Here is an 18,969-nt window from a genome sequence, read left to right as displayed (position 1 = left end):
ACGGTAATGTATATGATATATCCATTTTGTTCATCTATTTTACTACAATATTTTGAAGCATGGGACAAAAAATGAAGCAGATCCAACACTCAAGTGGCCCACGCCAAAAGAAACAGTGGCCTCACAAAGTTTTTAACGGTAAGTGTTCGATTCCCTTTTTCGTATGGCGTGGTCCACTTGAGTTTTGGATATGCCTCATTTTTTTTTCTCATGCTATAAATTTAGCTGGCATAATGGATGAACAGTGTGGATAAGCGAAATGCATCAAAGTGGGACCCACATATATTTTGCAATGTTTTCGGTTTTCGTGTCCAAAAAGTAGGTAATCAAATCAAGTATGGGTGAAAATGTTGTAAATGCATAAGGAAATAATTAGTACCGCTTTACAAGGTATTTACCAATGCACTGGAAAATCAAACAAGCCCTTAGGGGCCTTTTGGATGGAAGTAAATGATATTTGAGATGTGTTTGGATGGGAAGTAAATGCATGTAAATGAAATGAAATTGGAGTAAATGGGCATGTAAATGAAATCCTTTCTAGGAGAGGATTTGGAAGTAAATGAGGTGAAGTGCCATTTTGGGCTCCCTTGGGTAGTCACATGACTAAATGCAGGTGGCGCTACGCACATGTCCACAATACACATGGCATGCTAATGATACTCCGAATAATTCAATTACTAGCTACATCACTAAAATCACACCAATAGAATAATCTAAACCGTCCAAAGGTTGGTCATCTCAATGGACGGTTAAAAAGCATTAGCAAGTTGCTTGTTAGTGATCCTTACATTTGTGGCTCGCTTGAGGCTCAAAATTTTCTCATTTTTTGCTAAAGTATATATTTCAATGGGCTTATTAAAATAATTTTGTTAACTATCACATATGTACACTAATTTGTGATAGGCTATCACATATTTTCTTGTGAATATATTAAAAATTTCCAATGCATTCCAATTCCTCCCATTTACTTCCATCATAATAGAATATTTGGATTTCAAATGCATTTTATTTACTCTCATCCAAACACAACTGAGGAAGCCATTTACTCCTTATTCATTTACCTCCAATTCTATTCCCCATTTACATCCATTTACAAGCTCCCAATCGAGCCCTTAAAAACTTTGACAGCAACACGAGCCACCGCCTTCCAATGGAAGGAGGCTCGATAGAGGGACAGATCTTTGGTCTGCCAGCCCATCAGAGAAGAACCATATTTGGCAACAATTAAGGATCTCCACAAGCTAGAATCCTCAGTGGCAAACTGCCAGACCATTTGCCCAAGTGAGCATGGTTTACTAGGTCAAGACACTTGATGCTCGCTTCCCCCTCAGAAAAGGGCTGGCAGACCTTCCAATTCAACAGAGGAAACTTCAGGTCTGTTAGGGTTTTGAAGACTAGAATTTATAGTGCATTGTACTAATTGTGCTATAAACCCCACTGATGATATGTTGAGTTGGAAAATAGTCGTATGGCTATATTTAACATGATTAATATGTTGAGTTGCAACCAGTCTCGGCCATACCTGTATCCTGAGAGCTGATTTAGAGAATCCATTGTACCTGGCGCTTGCTATAGTCAATACGCATAACCGTACTCCAGGAATACAGACCATTGCCTGTAAGCTTCCAAATTGGAGAACGGATGTTACTTGTTAGCAAATCAATCAGGGTGGGGGTAGATATGAATTCCAATATTTTAGCATGATTATATTCTCAAGTTGCAAATAATCCTTATCATACATGTACACAGAATTTGGGGTTTAGAGGATCAATTGTACTCAATCCTTGATGTACTTGATAGTTGATGCGATGATAGCTCTTTTCATACCTAACATAAGTGTGCATCTATAATGCCTAAATATGGATCATGGGCAATGGCTAGTAGAGATAAGACTCCACATTTCCTAAAATCTAGGACATAGATATCGATGAGAAGATTGTTTGGACTTTATAAGACAGCCAACCTAATAGTGAACTGTATCACAAGTATCCATGCTGGATACAATACCACAGTTTGATATTGGTACCCTAATCATTAGCATCTGGGTATCCTAGGTTTTGATGTTTTATTTATGTAAACGTTAACATTGATGTATTTGTGATTTCCTTGTAATATAAATTTGTTATTCTTTTTCAGGCTGCTGAGGGTTTTTGCCGCAAATATTGCGTACCCCTGGACTTTCTTTTTAAGAAAGCTGATGGTTAGTATCAAGTCAGTTGCTCATATGCATGCTAATTTATTGAATTAAAATTTTTTTCTTCGCTCAAGTTTTTTTTTTTTTAAATTTCTAGCACAAGGCAATTCTTAGAGATTTAATCCTTTCCTTTCATTGGACTGAACTCAGGGGGAACACCATTTCAGTTTTATATTGCGTTATTCTTTACTGTTTTATAGGTAAGTTTTCATGTTAGGTGAAATACTTGTTGACAAAGGGCTCCATAAACACTGATAAAAGAAGGATTTTGTAACTTTACAATACAAATTCTGGAAAGCATGTAGTCTGTTTTTTATGTTCCTAGGCCAGTAGTCTGTTCTCTCTCTCTCTCTCTCTCTCTCTCTCTCTCTCTCTCTCTCTTTTCCCTTTTCTGCCACCTCGGCGGTCGCTGTTCTTTTTTCTCTCTCTTTCAATGAGTTCTGTTACTTTTTTTTTTTTTTTTTAAATAATAATTCTGGAAAGCATGTAGGCCCACCTGAGTTTTGGATCAGCCTGATTTTTTGGGCACCAAGGAGAACATTAGGGGTGTACATGATGGGCGGATCGGGTGTCTTTTATGCATCGCAGTGGGCCCACAAAATGCTTAACCTACAAAGCTTTGTTGTGGATCCAGCCTGACCGTCTATATGTGCGCACACACACAGGGTTTTGAGTGCACAATCTGGGCTCTAATACCAACTTCAGGGGACAATGACCAGCCAACGTGATAAAAGGATCAATCGTGTCAGCCGCACACCAGTATATTCCTTTATACAGGATTCACACGCTTCCGCTGGTGCAGGTGCCACAATATCTGTCTGTACAATTCCCATTACAGGCCTCATAATGCAGGGGCATTTTCACACTGGGCTCAAGAGGGGTTGCCTGTTGGATGCAGGGGCACACTCGGGGTGGGTGACCCATGCGATTTGGGGCCCACGGGGAGGTCTCGTGTTCGAGACTCCTTACCAAGGGTGAGTAATGCGCATTTCACACCAGGCTCGAGTAAGGTAGCCCGTGGGATGAGGGGATATACTCGGGGTGGGTGGCCCATGTGATTTGGGGCCCACGAAAGGAGTTCGGCCAAGGTCTTAACCCATGAGATGTGGGGCCTGGGCTATGAGATAAATGGATTAATTCGCCATACTCTAACAGTTCAAGCTTTTAGAGCAAGTGGTTAATTGTCCTACATCAAATTGGTATCAGAGCGGGAGGTCTCGTGTTCGAGACTCCTCACCGGGGGTGATTAATGCAGGGGCATTTTCACACTGGGCTCGAGTGGGGTCGCCTGTTGGATGCAGGGGCACACTCGGGGTGGGTGACCCATGCGATTTGGGGCTCACGGGGGAGGTCTTGTGTTCGAGACTCCTTACCAGGGGTGAGTAATGCGCATTTCACACCGGGCTCGAGTGGGGTAGCCCGTGGGATGCGGGGACACACTCGGGGTGGGCGGCCCATGTGATTTGGGGCCCACGAAGGGGGTTCGGCCAAGGTCCTAACCCATGAGATATGGGGCCTAGGCTATGAGATAAAGGGATTAATTTGCCATTCCCTAATAGTTCGAGCTTTTAGAGCAAGTGGTTAATTGTCCTACATCACCTCATGCCACCGCAAGGTTTTGAGCGCACGAGCTGGGCTCTGATACCAACTTCAGGGAACAGTGACTGGCCACTGCACTAAGAGTATCAATCCTGTTAGCCGCACACCAGTATATTCCTTTACATGTGTGTGTTGTGTTGTGTATGTGTGTGGGGGGTAGGGCATTCTTCATGTGCGCATGTCTCTTTTGGATTTACCAGGTGAGTTGCTAAATATTTGATTATATGTGTGATTAGCAGTGTATACAATGGTCAGGGATGTGCTCAACCCACAACCCAAGTTGATGGCTCGTGCTTACTTGGAATTTCTTCTTGTAGACTAACCAATGCATTGATCATTCCCCTTTGAAGTTTTATAGGTTACTTGTGCCTGTCAGCAGGGCTCTAGGCTGGTTGGAATTGCGTGTTTAGCACCCATGTGGACTGACTGACCGAGACACCTCAGCGCATTATAGACATATTATTGCTGCAATTGGCATGGTCTAAATGACCACATCTCATTTCTAATCTGGTTATTGAGGATCACCATTGCATTGCTGATTAACGTACCGAGATCGCATATATAATGGACTTGGGCCACTTGGCTAGACAAATCACTTGGACAAGCCATGTATCACCAAAGGAATTAAGAAAGAGATTTCAGCCTGTCAACTGTTACTTAACTATGTTTGGAAATTCTTAGCTATCCCACTTGAGCAAAAATAGAACCACAAGCTCTACTCTTGGCGATGTATGATGCGTGTTCAATCTTTGAGTGTCTTTGTATTAGGCGTCATATGTTGCCAGAGTATAAAAAAACAAGCTCTACTCTTGGTTGTGCATTTCTATCAGTTTATTTTTATGGTAGCAATGATTTTATTAATAAGAGCGCCAAGATGGCGCAAAACTACAAACTAGAAAGGAAAACTACATTTTCACAAACTATTATACAAGAGGCCCATTCCATAATGAAACCCACTGCTCTTCTTGAAACCCTCTCTACACTATTGCTAACATTACAAAAGCATCTCTCGTTCCTCTATTCTGAAGGATAGTCAACAGACACAGCGTCTAACGGGGCCCTCTCCTGCTTCCAAAGCCCAACACCATGCCAAGCCATGAGAAGGCCTTCAGCAGAACTTGGCATAGTCTATGAAATGTGGAAACTTGTAAGGAAATCAAACCACACTTGATGCGCAAACAAGTGGTGAATGAAGAGATGGTTGACTATTTCAGCATTTGCCATACATGTTAGGCAGATATTCGGTATCATCATTGATCGTTTCTGAAGATTATTCACGGTCATAATCCTCTCCCTTCCAACTAGCCCACCAAAAGCCGCAATCTTCAAGGGAGCTCCATAAGACCACACGTACCATGTTTGCATGAAGCTCCCTTCCCTACTTTGCTGATGCCTTAACATAAAAAAGAATGAATGGAGAAGTGTCCGGACTTGTTCGTCCCCTAACTGGGTGACATAACTAGATACAATTTAGCAGCATCAAAACTCCTCTGCTTCTTCATTGATGAAAGATCTACAGCAAGTGGAAGACCAGACAACAAACTCTCTATGGTAAGAATAGCAATGCGCAGCTGGAATATTGTGGAGCGTAGCGGGTAATTCTCAGGCACGCATCTTGCAAGGAGTCATCACTTATTCAAATGTCCTCCCAAAACCGGATCTTTCCCCTGTTGCCAAGAGAGAAGCAGGCGCAACCCCTTTCCAGATCTCCGAAGTTTTGTACATGGAAAAGTCCTTGTCACCATCGTCCTTCATTGCACCCACACTTACTAGCAATAGATTCCCTCCATAGCGCACCTTCCTTCGTCCCAAACCTCCACAGGGGTGCCAGTTTCATCTGTGCCAAATCTCTTATCCCTGCACTTCCCCTATCATAAGATTTGCACACTTTCCCCCAGTTTACCAGGTGGAATTTTTTCTTCTTCCCCATGCTCTGCCATAGAAACTCACACCTCAGCTTGATGCAGGACAATTAACCACTTGCTCTAAAAGCTCGAACTGTTAGAGTATGGTGAATTAGTCCCTTTATCTCATAGCCCAGGCCCCACATCTCATGGGTTTTAGGACCTCGGCCAAACTCCCTTTGTGGGCCCCAAATCATATGGGCCGCCCACCCCGAGTCTTTCCCCGCATCCCATGGGCTACCCCACTCGAGCTCGGTGTGAAATGCGCATTAATCACCCCTGGTGAGGAGTCTCGAATAAGAGATCTCCTCCATGGGCCGCACCCACCCCGAGTGTGCCCCTGCGTCCCACAAGCGACCCCACTCGAGCCCAGTGTGAAAATGCCCCTGCATTAATCACCCCCGGTGAGGAGTCTCAAACCCGAGACCTCTCGCTCTGATACCAATTTGATGCAGGACAATTAACCACTTGCTCTAAAAGCTCGAACTGTAAGAGTATGGCGAATTAATCCCTTTATGTCATAGCCTAGGCCCCACATCTCATGGGTTTTAGGACCTCGGCTGAACCCCCTTCGTGGGCCCCAAATCATATGGGCCGCCCACCCCGAGTGTGTCCCCGCATCCCATGGGCTACCCCACTCGAGCCCGGTGTGAAATGCGCATTAATCACCCCTGGTGAGGAGTCTCGAACACGAGACCTCCTCCGTGGGCCGCACTCACCCCGAGTGTGCCCTTGCATCTCACAAGTGACCCCACTCGAGCCTAGTGTGAAAATGCCCCTGCATTTCAGCTTCTTGATGTTTTAATCTTAAGAGCATACCTTTGACTTTGATTACTAGTAACATGTTAATGTTGTCCTAAAAGCAACATCCGCTGGTCCCCAATCAACATCTTTTTTGTCGAGACTTGAGAGTAGGAAGGTACATGAAAACGTTCAATTTTCTTGATTGATGAACCATGCTTTTTCTGACTTGGCTTTAATATTCTGCAGGATTTCACTCTTGATTATGAATATCAATATCCTTGATTGTCATCTTAATCACTGCGTTAGTAGTGAATGTGAAAACTTTACAACTGGAATCCTAGGTTGCTATCCTACACTAATATGCCCAGATTCTGGATTGCTTTGAATACTCTTATTTCATCAAAATAATAGCACCAGACAACAAAAGAATCAACTTGCCAATTAATATTTGGATTGCATCCTCAGCAGATTGGACAAGATGACCAGTGCGTATCTGGATACAGATTAGTGAGCCCAACCAAAAGTTCAGAATTATTACATAACTGATCCTTATTTTCATTTTGTGCTTTCTGTCATATGTTAATTGCTCTGCATCTTTCTAATTATGATTTGAAAATGAAAAATGCCAATATCGTGTCAATTGCCTTCTGGATGTTGAGTCAACAAGTGTATGTAGGAGGAAATTTCCCTCCATATTTTATTGAAAATTTTTGGTATTCATTGAGTGTTTTTTTTTTTTTGGGTCTCAGGGAAGATGGAGTATGTTTATGTTCATTTGAAGGAATCTGCGCGACTTACCTTAGAGGTCCATTTTCAAGCTTTCTCCTTGCTAAGGCCATTGATAGAATTAGGTTTTGCGCAAAGCTTTTTTTTTTAAAAATAAAATAATAATAATGCATTTTTTTAATCCTACTGGAAATCAGTTCATGCTCAACGGGCTCATCTGGCATTGCATGCTTTGGGACATCAACTGTTAGCAAATTTCCTTTATGGGTAGAATGCCATAGTTGTGGTCTGGTGCAGGTTGTGGCCTGTGTTGGCATGCGAGTTCTGCAGGGAATAATGTAATCAGTGGGTTTGCTGCTATTTTAGCAGCTGACTACTTGAGCATGATGTTTCATGTGTGTTGGTGTTTTGCGCTCAGCGGTTTGCTTAGTAACTGCCCCTCCATGACCTGACAAAGCTTGCTCGCTGTTTGCGCATGCATATAATAGTTAGGCTGGGGTAAATATTGGGCAAGGTATTCAATAATGGTAACGGTAGCCATGATGGCCAGCCTTATGGCCGTTATGATACGGGCTTATGGCCCTGTAATGGTAAAAAGAAAGAAAAAAAAATAATGGAAGAAAATGTATCGGCTCCATATCAGACCATTACGGCCATTACAAGGCCTTTATGGGCCTTTTTTTAAGAATGGGCATTACAGCCATGTATTGCATACCGGTTCCCACCATTACCATTACATAACAACTATCATGGCTGTAACACAACTGTTCTTGAATATCATGATATTGGGTTGGTCCTTGTTTGCTTCTGAGTTGTGTAAATGTAAGCCTCTGCCACGGCCAATTCCAAGAGCTCAGGAGGATGGTTGATATCTGGTGGGAACTGATTGTAAAACTTTTGCCAATCTACCATTTAAAAACCAAGCCTAAATTACCGGGAGAAAGGATGATGATGATATCCTATTGGAAAAAAAGTGCCTTGAATTTCATATGTGAAATGCATGTTTCTTTCTAAATCTGTTGGCTCTTTGAAACCTCTCTTTCTAGTGAGATGTGGTTCCTCGAAAGACATTAAACTGTAGGTTCCAGATAGGAACTCACTGCTTTCACTGCCTTTTCAACAGCATGTGCACACATACACTTCTCCTTTTCATTTTCACCACTTTCCCCCATGCATCATCCCTTTGTTTTCTTAGTTAAATAGAATGAGAAGTCGAGTTAGAAAGCAAAAAATTCTACTCGGATGAGGTACATCCGCATTTGATTGAGGATTGCCGTATTTGGTTTATCGCTTTAGCATTACCTTAATGGAAAATCATCAAATCCATACACTAACGTGCATGTTTGGATCCGAGATATCTACAGTAATGAAATTGAAAAGTGGAATGATTACAAATTCCTTTACTTGTCTCCTAAAAGCGTCTGCATTTGACCAATGATTGCTGTGTTTGGTTTTGAGCTGGTAAAATCGTAATGATGACACTTTTCCATTACATTACTGTGGTGATCCCAACCCAAACAAGCCCAAAGAAGAGAACAAAAGTGTTGTTGGAACTCCAAACTGGTGTTGCATAAACTATGATGTGGGTATCATTGTCTTGCACATTTCAATGAGTTAGACTCGGTGTGTAAAAAAGAACCTGGACTTATTTGTTTGTCCACACAAAAAAGATTTAAACCTGGTGTATGGAAGGAAGGGTGAGAGAAGTACCTGAAGTTGTGCCACTACAGGTACAAGTTGAGGGCTGTAAAAGGGCAAAGGGAAGGCCTAAAAGGATGTGGATGGAGGTAGTAAGAAAAGACTTGATGACCTATGGTCCAACTGAAGGTATTTCTCTTGATAGAGTGGAATGGCATAAAGGATTCATGTGCCTGATCCCAATTAATTGGGATAAGTCTCAGATGATGATGATGATGGTTACTTGAGCTGCTCCTTGCACTTGAGTGTTGATCAATATGAGTTGAATGGTAAAAAAATTTTGAGCGATTAATCTAACACTTGAACCTTGTTAGCCATAGCATCTCTTGAATGCTAATGAGTGTTTTTGAGAGGTTGTTATTCTCTAGTATTGTACATTGGCGAACAATATGGTGTTATTTTTCTTGTAGCACATCTGTTTTGTCTGGTATCTCTTTCGTTACTTACCTCTGGGTTTGAATTGCAATCTTTGATGTTCATTTTATGGGACTAGGTATTGGCTGAAGATTTGCCTGATATTATAGCTAAAATTTCATTTCCAAAGACAATGCGTTGGAACTCCCAGGTACATACACTCTCTACCTTTTTCTTGTGTTTTTTGTGAGGAAACATGATTTTCTTTCATGTATTCTTTTATCTTATCTCAGTTGAACATGCATAATGTTTCAAGAATATTTGCATAGACTACGTAGGTTTAAGCTGCCCAACCGCGAAACTATAGGCGTATAGGCCAAGACAGAATATTATTTTAGAACATTACAGAGGAGTGACCTAATTTCAAGGTCATTGGGTACTTAACTCATTAGGATCCATTTTTACAATGGGGAAGCTGTTGAGCACACCTTTGGCTTTTGTCGCCTAGTGGCCTATGTCATTTGTATAGAAGTGGTATGTGTAACGGGTTTTTTCTTCTAGGTCTAGGAGCAATGATGGCTTGATGTCAATGTGAAAATTAGAAATCTGCATCAGATTCTTGTCTGTGACAGAAGAGACTTCCAAGAGGTTGATTTGGGCCAGGAGAGAATAAGTAGACAGTGCTACTAATTAGCTCCTTTCTGGATCAACACCCTATGCTGAAGTGGTTTGACTTTACAACTTACACACTAGATGGTTTGCTCTCTCCTCTGCTACAGTATTTTCTTATCTCTACCTTTTGTACCATCTTTGGGGAAGTTCTGCCAAGTTTTGGTGCTTGAGGTGAGAATTAAGAGTTTTTTTGGTTCAGGGGTGGAAGCATAGACCTAGGATTTCAGGGAACTTTTTATTAAGAAGTAGGCTTTTATTCATAGATGTCGGTGTAGGCTTGGGGGCAATTGTTTGTTTTTTATGTTCAGGTTAGATGGATGCCACATGCCCTAAGTGTAGGGTAAAGAATCTAGGGACACAAAGATATTGGAGTGTCATGGGTGTTTGGCAAGTGGCTTCTGGACTTTTGAAGGCAGGAATTTAGTGTAAGCTTGGTCATTAGAGTGAGCATAAGTTTCTTCTAAGATTACAAAGCTAACAAGATGAGCTCCTTAAACATTTGTCATGTGTCATTCATCTAAGTGAATTTGAGGGGCATATTATTTTTTAAGAGATACATTAGTCATTTCAATTGAGTGGATGCTGGAAGAGGATTCATGCAGCTCACCCCAATTAGTTGGTATAAGGCTTAGATGTTGATGATGGTGATGATGAGTTTAGTCATTTCAATTATAGTCTTCTCCCAGGTTTTCCTAAAATAACACACCGATCCATAGCTCTAGTGGTAGACTGAGTGAAGATAACCTCGTTTCAACATTGAGGTCTTGGTATCAATTCCCAAGTGGGGTGTATGTACTAATGTTCTAACCAATAAAAAAAGGTTTTTTTTTTCTAAAATAGGAAGTTTTTGACACTTTGCTATATGTGGGTGGTGCATGGTCGACAAGTATCAAACATGTCAGAGTCCTGGTCCACTGGCCAAAAAGGTCAGTCTCCAATTTTTTTTTAAAATTATTTATTATTTTTAAGTTCATACAAGGCTTATTTGGGATTTTTGTATTTGTTTAAAGTTAACTGCACTACCTTTGTTCTAGAGCTTCTGAACTTTTTAAAAAAAAAAATGTGATCATTATTTGTATGTTAATATTTCTAACATTGTTCTTATTTAACCTGTAAAAAGGTCAATGGTCATTTTTCTTGCTCAGGTAGTATCCTTTTGTAAGTTGGGCCTGTTAACTTGATTAATGTTGATATCGTGTTTGGAGGTCTATTCTGCAAATCAATAACTATGTCTTGTTTGACCACCAGTCTACCAAATGAGTATTCTGTATTTCTTTTCGTAGCTAAATACGGTTGTATTGCTTTTTGGTCTAAGAAAGTTGACTCCAACACGTCTCATTTATTTATTTATTTATTAATAGGCAATTAGGCATCACTCTTTCACTTTCTTACAGAATCGTTATTTGGATTGATGATGAATTGCTTTTTGCTTCTCTTTTCATGTAGATCATGTTTAGTAGGCCTATTCGCTGGCTTTTGGCACTCCATGGAGATGCAGTTGTGCCATTTACGTTTGCAGGGATTTTGAGGTAACTATATCAAATTTGTTTTGGAAAACCTTCTGCTAGCTTGCAAATTTTGAAGTCAACTCAATTTGGCTTTCATGAACCGGATGGTTGCCTTTATCTGTCCCAACGACACAGCATGTTTGCCCATCTCCTAGCGTAAACTTAAGGCATAAAGGAATTGAATGAGGCTGATTTCATTCTTGTATGCATATAAAAACCCAGATCCTGCAGATGGTGGCCTACTAACTACTGTTTGTTTAGCTATGAGGATGTGTACCTCAAATCCTTTCTTAAGAAGTTTTCTATAAAGTGAAATGCCTTGTGTATTGAAACCCAAGCCCTCAATCAGTGATTCACAAAGTAAACGAGGATAACCATGACAAGTGCCAGTAACAGTATAGAACACTGAACATGCTACAAATGAGTTATGGTTGGACCTGGCTGCACTCTTGAGAACAATCTAATACTAATTCCGCTGTTAAAATGGTGTATGAAAGAAGAAAGGGATCCAGCTTCCTTGCTTTCCAGTTCCAGAGGGGAAAAAAAAACTCTAGAGCACTCAATTACACCTGTTACTAACCTAAGGATCTGCATCAACACCTCCTTTTTCTCCTTGTCAAGCTAAATTGCATGAGTTCAAGCATGAGGATCCCTTCTTGCCATTTTGATTCTACTAATTCAGTTTTACTAAATTCACCATCTCATTATACCCTTGTCCTGGCTATATGGGGTTTGCCGAGGTTTGCCACCAAACTCACACACAAAAAGCCTTGAAAAAATTTGGGGCTAGATAAATGGCTTTTTGCACAATCATGCCACCTTTCTAGTTTAGATGGCATGTGAATGTATCGCAGATCAACATGAGACAATGAGCATGTGAATGTTAATGCATATAATCTCCTAGGTAATTTATAAATGCCTTCTATAGATAAAGTGTGTAGTGTCTTTGATGTTAATTTTGTTTTGAGATTGCTGATTAGGATCAGCATGGAGGCATCATTTGGTGGGAGCTGAAAACTAACAATTTAGCCCTTCCAAATGGTTCTGGTGGGGACATCACGCACACACACACGCCCCCTACGCACATACGCGAGGAGGAGGAGGGCCCCATCATCGATCTAGATCGATGATGACGTTCAAGGAGGGCCTCCTAATTAGAGCATTGTGTTTTGGTTCATTGGAGTGGACCCAATAGTCATGTGAATCCCACCATAGGTTCTCATGATCGTGATCCACTATTCTAATTAATCTAGTACTTTGGGTTTTTCTTATTATTGTTATTAGGAGTATCATGGACGGTTTAGATTGCTTTGATTAGTTGTTATTTTTGATTACTTCGTCGCCAAGTAATAGGTTGTGCATATGCCGCGAGTTTTGGGGTATAGGGTTTTATTATAAATAGGCACCCTTTGTAGTCTTTTCTATTCATTGAAGATTAATAAAATTTCTGCGTTTTCCTACTCCTTTCCGAGTTATGAAAACCTAATTGGGTGCGAAGCCCTTCCTTCTTCGAAGGGCCAACTACCGTGGTGCGAAGCCACACCTATCCCAATTCGTCCCCATTTTCTTCCATCCATATTTTTCTTCCTACAATCATCTACGCTTCAAATCCATCCTCTATTGCAGCCGTTTTTCTCTCTATAGTAGATTTCCAAATTTTGGCCCTGTAGGAGGGCTGAAACTTCAGCGGAGCACCACACACAAATCGTGCATTGGATCGAGCTGATATTTGGAGGTTTTGGAGTCCACCCCTGGCCAACCAGGGCCAAGTTGACCTTTTTCTGAATAGTGGGCCTCACACACATGCGGCCAGGATCACACGCACGTGTTTGGGCCATTGCTGCTGTCCACACGTGCGGTACTTCTCTGGTTCGTCTCTCTCCTCTCTTTCATTCCTCTTTCACCCAAAATCCCTAAACGTAACCCTAAATTATTCAAATTCCCAATTTTAAGCCCTTTCTTCAACCTTAGGGTTTCACGAATTGAAATTTCTAAATCCTTTGGATTGGGGGAATTATTTTTATGCATGTGTGGATGAATTTACCCTCCTTTGATTCTTGTTTGGTTTATAATTTTGATTGATCCGGCCCTAGCATGTGTTGGCCTGAATCCGCATAAGATTCCCCTTAATTGAGTGTTTGAACTTTTGTATGGGATGTGGAATTTTGTGTAATTGTTTCTGAACTAGTGTGATCTAAAGCCTGAAAATCTTGCACATCATATTTGAATTTCATGTCATGCATCAGGTTCCATTTACATAAAACAAATGTGGAAGTATTACTGCGACTGCAGTAATTATATTCAACTATTGTAACTATTTTGTATTGAATAGGAAGTTGATGGGGACATCACGTGCACACGCGCACTCACACCGTCCCCCTACGTACGTACGCCAGAATGAGGGCTCTACCGTCGATCTGGATCGATGACGACGTCCAGGGAGGGCCTCCTACCTAGAAGACGAAGTTTTGATTCAAAAGAGTGGGCCCGTTAGTCAAGAAAAGCCCTTCATGGGATCTCATGATCGTGGCCTATTAGTCAGATTGATTTCATATTTTAGGTTTTGCTTATTAATGTTATTTAGAACATCATGGACGCTTTAGATTTCTTTGATTAGTTTTTATTTTGGTTTACTTTATCGCCAAGTAATAGATTGCGCACATGGCTCGAGTTTTGGGGTATAGGGTTTTCCTATAAATAGGCATCCCTTGTAGTTCTTTTAAGGGATTGAAGATTAATAAAAATTCTGCGTTTTCCTACTCTCTGAGTTGTGAAGCCTAATTGGGTGCGAAGCCCTCCCTTCATCGATGGGTTAACTACCGTGGTGCGAAGCCACATCTATCCCGATTCACCTCCATCCATCGCCATCTCTACTACCCATCTTCTACCATCCCTTCTTCTCATCTCACCCCATCATCTACAATTTGAATCAATCATCTATTGTAGCAATTCTCCTCACCACATCAGAATTTTAGAATTTGGCCCTACAGGAGGGCTGAAACTTCGACGGAGCACCACGCACAAACCGTACATTGGATCGAGCTGAGATTTTGGGGTTTTGGAGTCTATCCCTGGCCGACCAAGGCCAATGTGGTCTTTTTCTGAATAGTGGGCCCCACACACGTGCGGCCGAGATCACATGCACGTGTGTCTAGGCCATTGTTGTTGTCCACGTGTGCAGTACTTCTCTCGTTCGTCTTTCTCCTCTCTTTCACTCCGCTTTCACCCAAAATCCCTAAACCTAACCCTAAATTACTCAAATATCTAATTTTATGCCCATTTTATTATCCTAGGGTTCCTCGAATTGGAATTTCTGAATCCCTTGGATTATGGACTGATTACTATGCATGTGTGGATGATTATTTCTTATCTTTGAGTATCGTTTAGTTCATAATTTTTATTGATCCAGCCCTATCATGTGCAGGCCTGGACCCGCATAGATTCCCCTTAATTGAATGTTTGGACTTTCATGTGGGATATGAAATTTGTATAATTGTTTTTGAACTAACGTGATCTTAAGCCTGAAATCTCGCATATCATATTTAATTTTCACGTCCTGCATCAGAAGTGGCTGCGATTAATTTCTTAGTTAAGATATAATTGGTTTAAGATGTGTGTATTATCTACTTCAAAATGTTTTTATTTATTTTTTATAAATGTCAGTGGAAAAGAAACATGTGGCCTGCGGAATTCTTCTTCAGCTATTATTGAGGTATTGGCCATTATTTTGTTCTCTTCTTTTGTGTTATTAGTTTCAGTCCTTATGAGGACTTTTTCTTCCTTTTCATATGCTGTTGGTGAAAGAAAGGAATGAAAGCCTTATATCCATGCCTTGCTTTTTTGAGTTATCAATGGGGCCAGTTTTGTAAGCTACAGCAATAAGGCCCTCATTGTATAGTTTTGCTTTATTTTCTTTGGGGGAGGATCTAGTGTTATCAATATGATCTATGTTAGTTATTGAGTCAATATCTGTACATGCAGTAAATGCATATGAGATCCAAACCATTCATCCTTTGGGTCCTATTGTGGATGGGGCGTACTTTGAAAAACACATTGGTCAGGTGATCCTAGCCACTGTTGGAGGGCTCTTCAGGAATACAAAGGAGCAGTTGGAGAAAGTCCAACCAATGGATGACATTCGTAGGGCTAAAAAAATATACTTTATAAATGAGCTGATGAAGATGCTAGTTACATTTTGATAGATTCGTTTTTCATACCAATTTATGTGATACACTAAAATTTTAAATCTCAAAAGCTCAGCAATGCATCTTATAACAGGGCTACCAAACAGAAAACATGCTCAAGAATGGTCCGATACACCATTAAATACATGTCCAAAACACAAAAAACTATGGTTTCTTGCCCCTTTTTGATATTTTTGTATTTTTGGGCTTAGAAAAATTTCGATTGATGTGGGTCGATATTGATACGCAACGCCAGCAGCATATCATTTTTTGGCTGGGATGATTTGCCTGCAGATACAGGTTCACCTGCAGATACCATGGTGCAAAATACTCAATTCAATGTCTAGGTTAGTTTAACTGGTGTGATTTTTGGTTTACGGTTTATCCACAATGGGGCATACGAGATGAACCATCCAGATTTCATACACAACATGTGTGTTACCCTTTTGTGGAGATTGAGCATTTCATAAATAATTTAGATATTCTCCTTTTACTTTTGAAATGATGGTCTCATGTATTTCTTCAAACCTTTCTACCAAATCCTTTCATGCTTTACCATTTTATTATTTCCCAATGTTTATTCTTCATTTATAAGGCCTTTTACTGTAATGAAGTGAACTTTTGTTAACAATATAACACATAACTTACCGTGATTCAATTGTATATTCTACTACTATGCGAACAGCTTGAAATATTTCGAGCTACTATTTTTTCCTTTCCGTCTTCAATCATCCTTTGTTTAGTTTGTGTGAGTGTTTGCTAAAATTTTTACAGGTACAAAGCGCAGAGTCTTATTTAGATAATATGAAGAAAGCAGGAATTTTGATTGAAATTGAGGTACACCAAAATTATTCTTTCATTTATTGGCATGCGGTGCTTAATTACCCTGAATGGTAGTTGGTAGAAGCTCATCGTGATTCTTCTCTCTCTCTCTCTCTCTCTCTCTCTCTCTCTCTCTCTTTTAATTATCACCAACGAACTTTCTTTTTAAAAGATGACTAAAATATTACTAAAACAAAGAGGGAAAATACAAAGGCGTTCAGCAACAAGTGACCATCCCATTGCTCGATGAGCTTGGGGTACTAAAAGCAAAACAAGCAACGAGGAAAAACCTCTCCCAAAATACAAAAGTCCGGCAAACGACTATAACCCACTCCAATCTCCTAGGATATCTTACGCGGAGCACCATCGGTACATCAGTAAAGCCCATCTAGCAATCATTGCCAGACTTCTTTTTTACTACTAATGGAATTTTTATTCAAAAAGAGTAGAAAGACGACAAAGCGGCATATTACCATAACAGGAACATGATCCCGAAATTGTATTAATGGTGTATGAACTCCAAGTTCGGCTGAGGAGTTTGGCGAATTTCCTTCCCTTTCAACATGCTCAAGGTGTTTGAGATCTACATTCAAATCTCCCTTATTTTCTTCCTTCCTATTGGTGAAGTTCCTAGGGAACCTAACTGAGGAGACCTGCTCGATAACATTAGCAGAATCCTTTGCCTGCAGGTGGTTCCGTGTTATAGCTTGTCTAGCTTTACTACTTGCCCAATTCGCTATTTTTCTTTCTATTTTGTCATTATTTGATATGGATATCCATATTGTTTAATCAAACCCTTATTGCCCCCCCATTTTGATGTTTTTAGAACCTTAGGTCCTATTTGGATCCATGAAATAATTCAATTCATGAATTTGGAGTTCATCAATTCGTATATTCGTGAGATTGGAAATTCATTAAGTAGAATTTTTTGTTGTTTGGGATTTAGCATGTCAAATCATGATTTTCTAGATTTATTGTTTGGTCAGCTTAATCAAATTTACATTTAGGGGGGAGGTTTAAGTCCCTTTGAAATCACGTTATGTTAGACAATTAATCTAATTAATTGTCATCAAATGTTGAGTGACAAAATGTTGGTAGTTAAGGAGTAACATGTCCATAGGATATGTGTAGCTGCAGTGAGGATGTTGAGATGGATGAGTGGCAAGACAATGAAGGATAAAATAAGAAATGAATGCATTTGAGGGGAATTTAGGAGTAGCATCAATAGGTAACAAGATGAGGGAAAGTGGAATTAGATGATTTGGTCATGTGCAACGGACACCAAGAACTGTGCTTGTTAGGAGTGAGTTGGTACAAGTTGAAGGCTTTAAAGGGCAAGTGAAAGGCCTAGAAGGATGTGAGTGGTGGTAGTAAGAAAAGATTCGATGACCTATGTTCTAACTGAAGTTATGGCCCTTGATAGAGTGAAATAGCGGAAAATGGTTCATGTAGCCCACCCTAATTAGTTGGGATAAGGCTTAGATGATGATGGCGGTGATGAAAAGTGACTTTGATCGGATGATCCTAATCAACAACCCCAACAATGAAAATGGATTGTCGATGTTGATTATATTGGAAAAAGGTCCAATCATTGATTTACATGGCTTACGAGTAGGGCTATCAATGGGTCGAGCCTGGGGTCTTGGCTCGGATTTTGAATTGTTTTAGGCCGGGCTGGCCCTATTCAAAATTCTGATTTTGCAGGCCCGAGCCTGTTCCATTGACACCCCTACTTATGAGTGAGGCCAACCTTTGATTTCCCCTCTAAGAAACCACTCTAATATGTTGATCCTATTATCCTAACTATCCAATCAATGGATAGAAAATGTATAGTCTATATTTATTATATTAGAAAATGATGTTGGGACATGTGATGACCCAACCCTAGATGCATGTATAATCAGGATGACGAGATTCAAATAAATTAATTAATCAGACAATTGTTTTTAATTAAAGGGATTAGGCAAATCTCAACACAGAGATGAGATCATTCCATTAGGATCATGTCCCTTAGCATAAAATTGCATAAACAGTAAAAAATGGAGGACCTAGGGATATGAGGACATCCTAAATCTAGCATAAGTTAGTACATGGTCAAGTTTGTATTTGATTCTACTTACTAGCTATTCCTCTTTTTTATTTAAATCAAGAGGGAATGTCTAGAAGAACGAAAGGGATGAAGAAGGGAGGGTTTGAGATAAAGAAACTATGGGTCCTTTGTCATCAAAAGAACAGAAGGTGGATTTCTTACCTTTCGCGCACCTCAAAGATCTGGGAAGAAGGAAGCCTGAAACTGGAGTGGAATCCTCAACACCCAAGTGCCAATCTTGGAACCCTAATATCTTGATAAAAAAGGAAGAAAAGATACGAATTTCTATTTATTTAATAATAATTAAAATAAGGTTTCTCACAATGTATATATAAGTTTTGAAAAAAAGTAAAAAAGTGCACTAAAACCCCTGAAAACAAGAAAAATAACAAAAAGATGAAATAATAAAAAAGTGCACTAAAGCACCTGAAAACAAGGAAAAAAACAAAAAACGCTTAAAATTAAAACACCCGCA

The 18,969-nt window shown here is 40.1% G+C and overlaps 1 protein-coding gene across 3 annotated transcripts in view; it reads left to right on the top strand.

Annotated features, from left to right (window-relative positions):
* The window catches only part of LOC131248189 (glycine--tRNA ligase, chloroplastic/mitochondrial 2), a 61,681-nt gene that overhangs the window by 29,606 nt on the left and 13,106 nt on the right, over positions 1–18,969 (top strand). For all 3 annotated transcript variants that reach the window (XR_009172164.1, XM_058248303.1, XM_058248304.1), the window contains exons 16-21: positions 2,137–2,200; positions 7,191–7,246; positions 9,359–9,430; positions 11,338–11,420; positions 15,063–15,111; positions 16,358–16,420. Coding sequence is in view for 2 of the 3 variants with exons in the window: in XM_058248303.1 (XP_058104286.1) it covers positions 2,137–2,200; positions 7,191–7,246; positions 9,359–9,430; positions 11,338–11,420; positions 15,063–15,111; positions 16,358–16,420 (387 nt within the window). In the remaining variant the exon portion in view is untranslated. The remainder of the gene's footprint in view (positions 1–2,136; positions 2,201–7,190; positions 7,247–9,358; positions 9,431–11,337; positions 11,421–15,062; positions 15,112–16,357; positions 16,421–18,969) is intronic.

The sequence above is a fragment of the Magnolia sinica genome, chromosome 6 (genome assembly GCF_029962835.1).
Source record: "Magnolia sinica isolate HGM2019 chromosome 6, MsV1, whole genome shotgun sequence".
NCBI classification, from domain to species: Eukaryota; Viridiplantae; Streptophyta; class Magnoliopsida; order Magnoliales; family Magnoliaceae; genus Magnolia; species Magnolia sinica.
The sequence above is the reverse complement of the archived record's forward strand: the minus strand, read 5'-3'. Positions and strand labels throughout refer to the sequence as shown.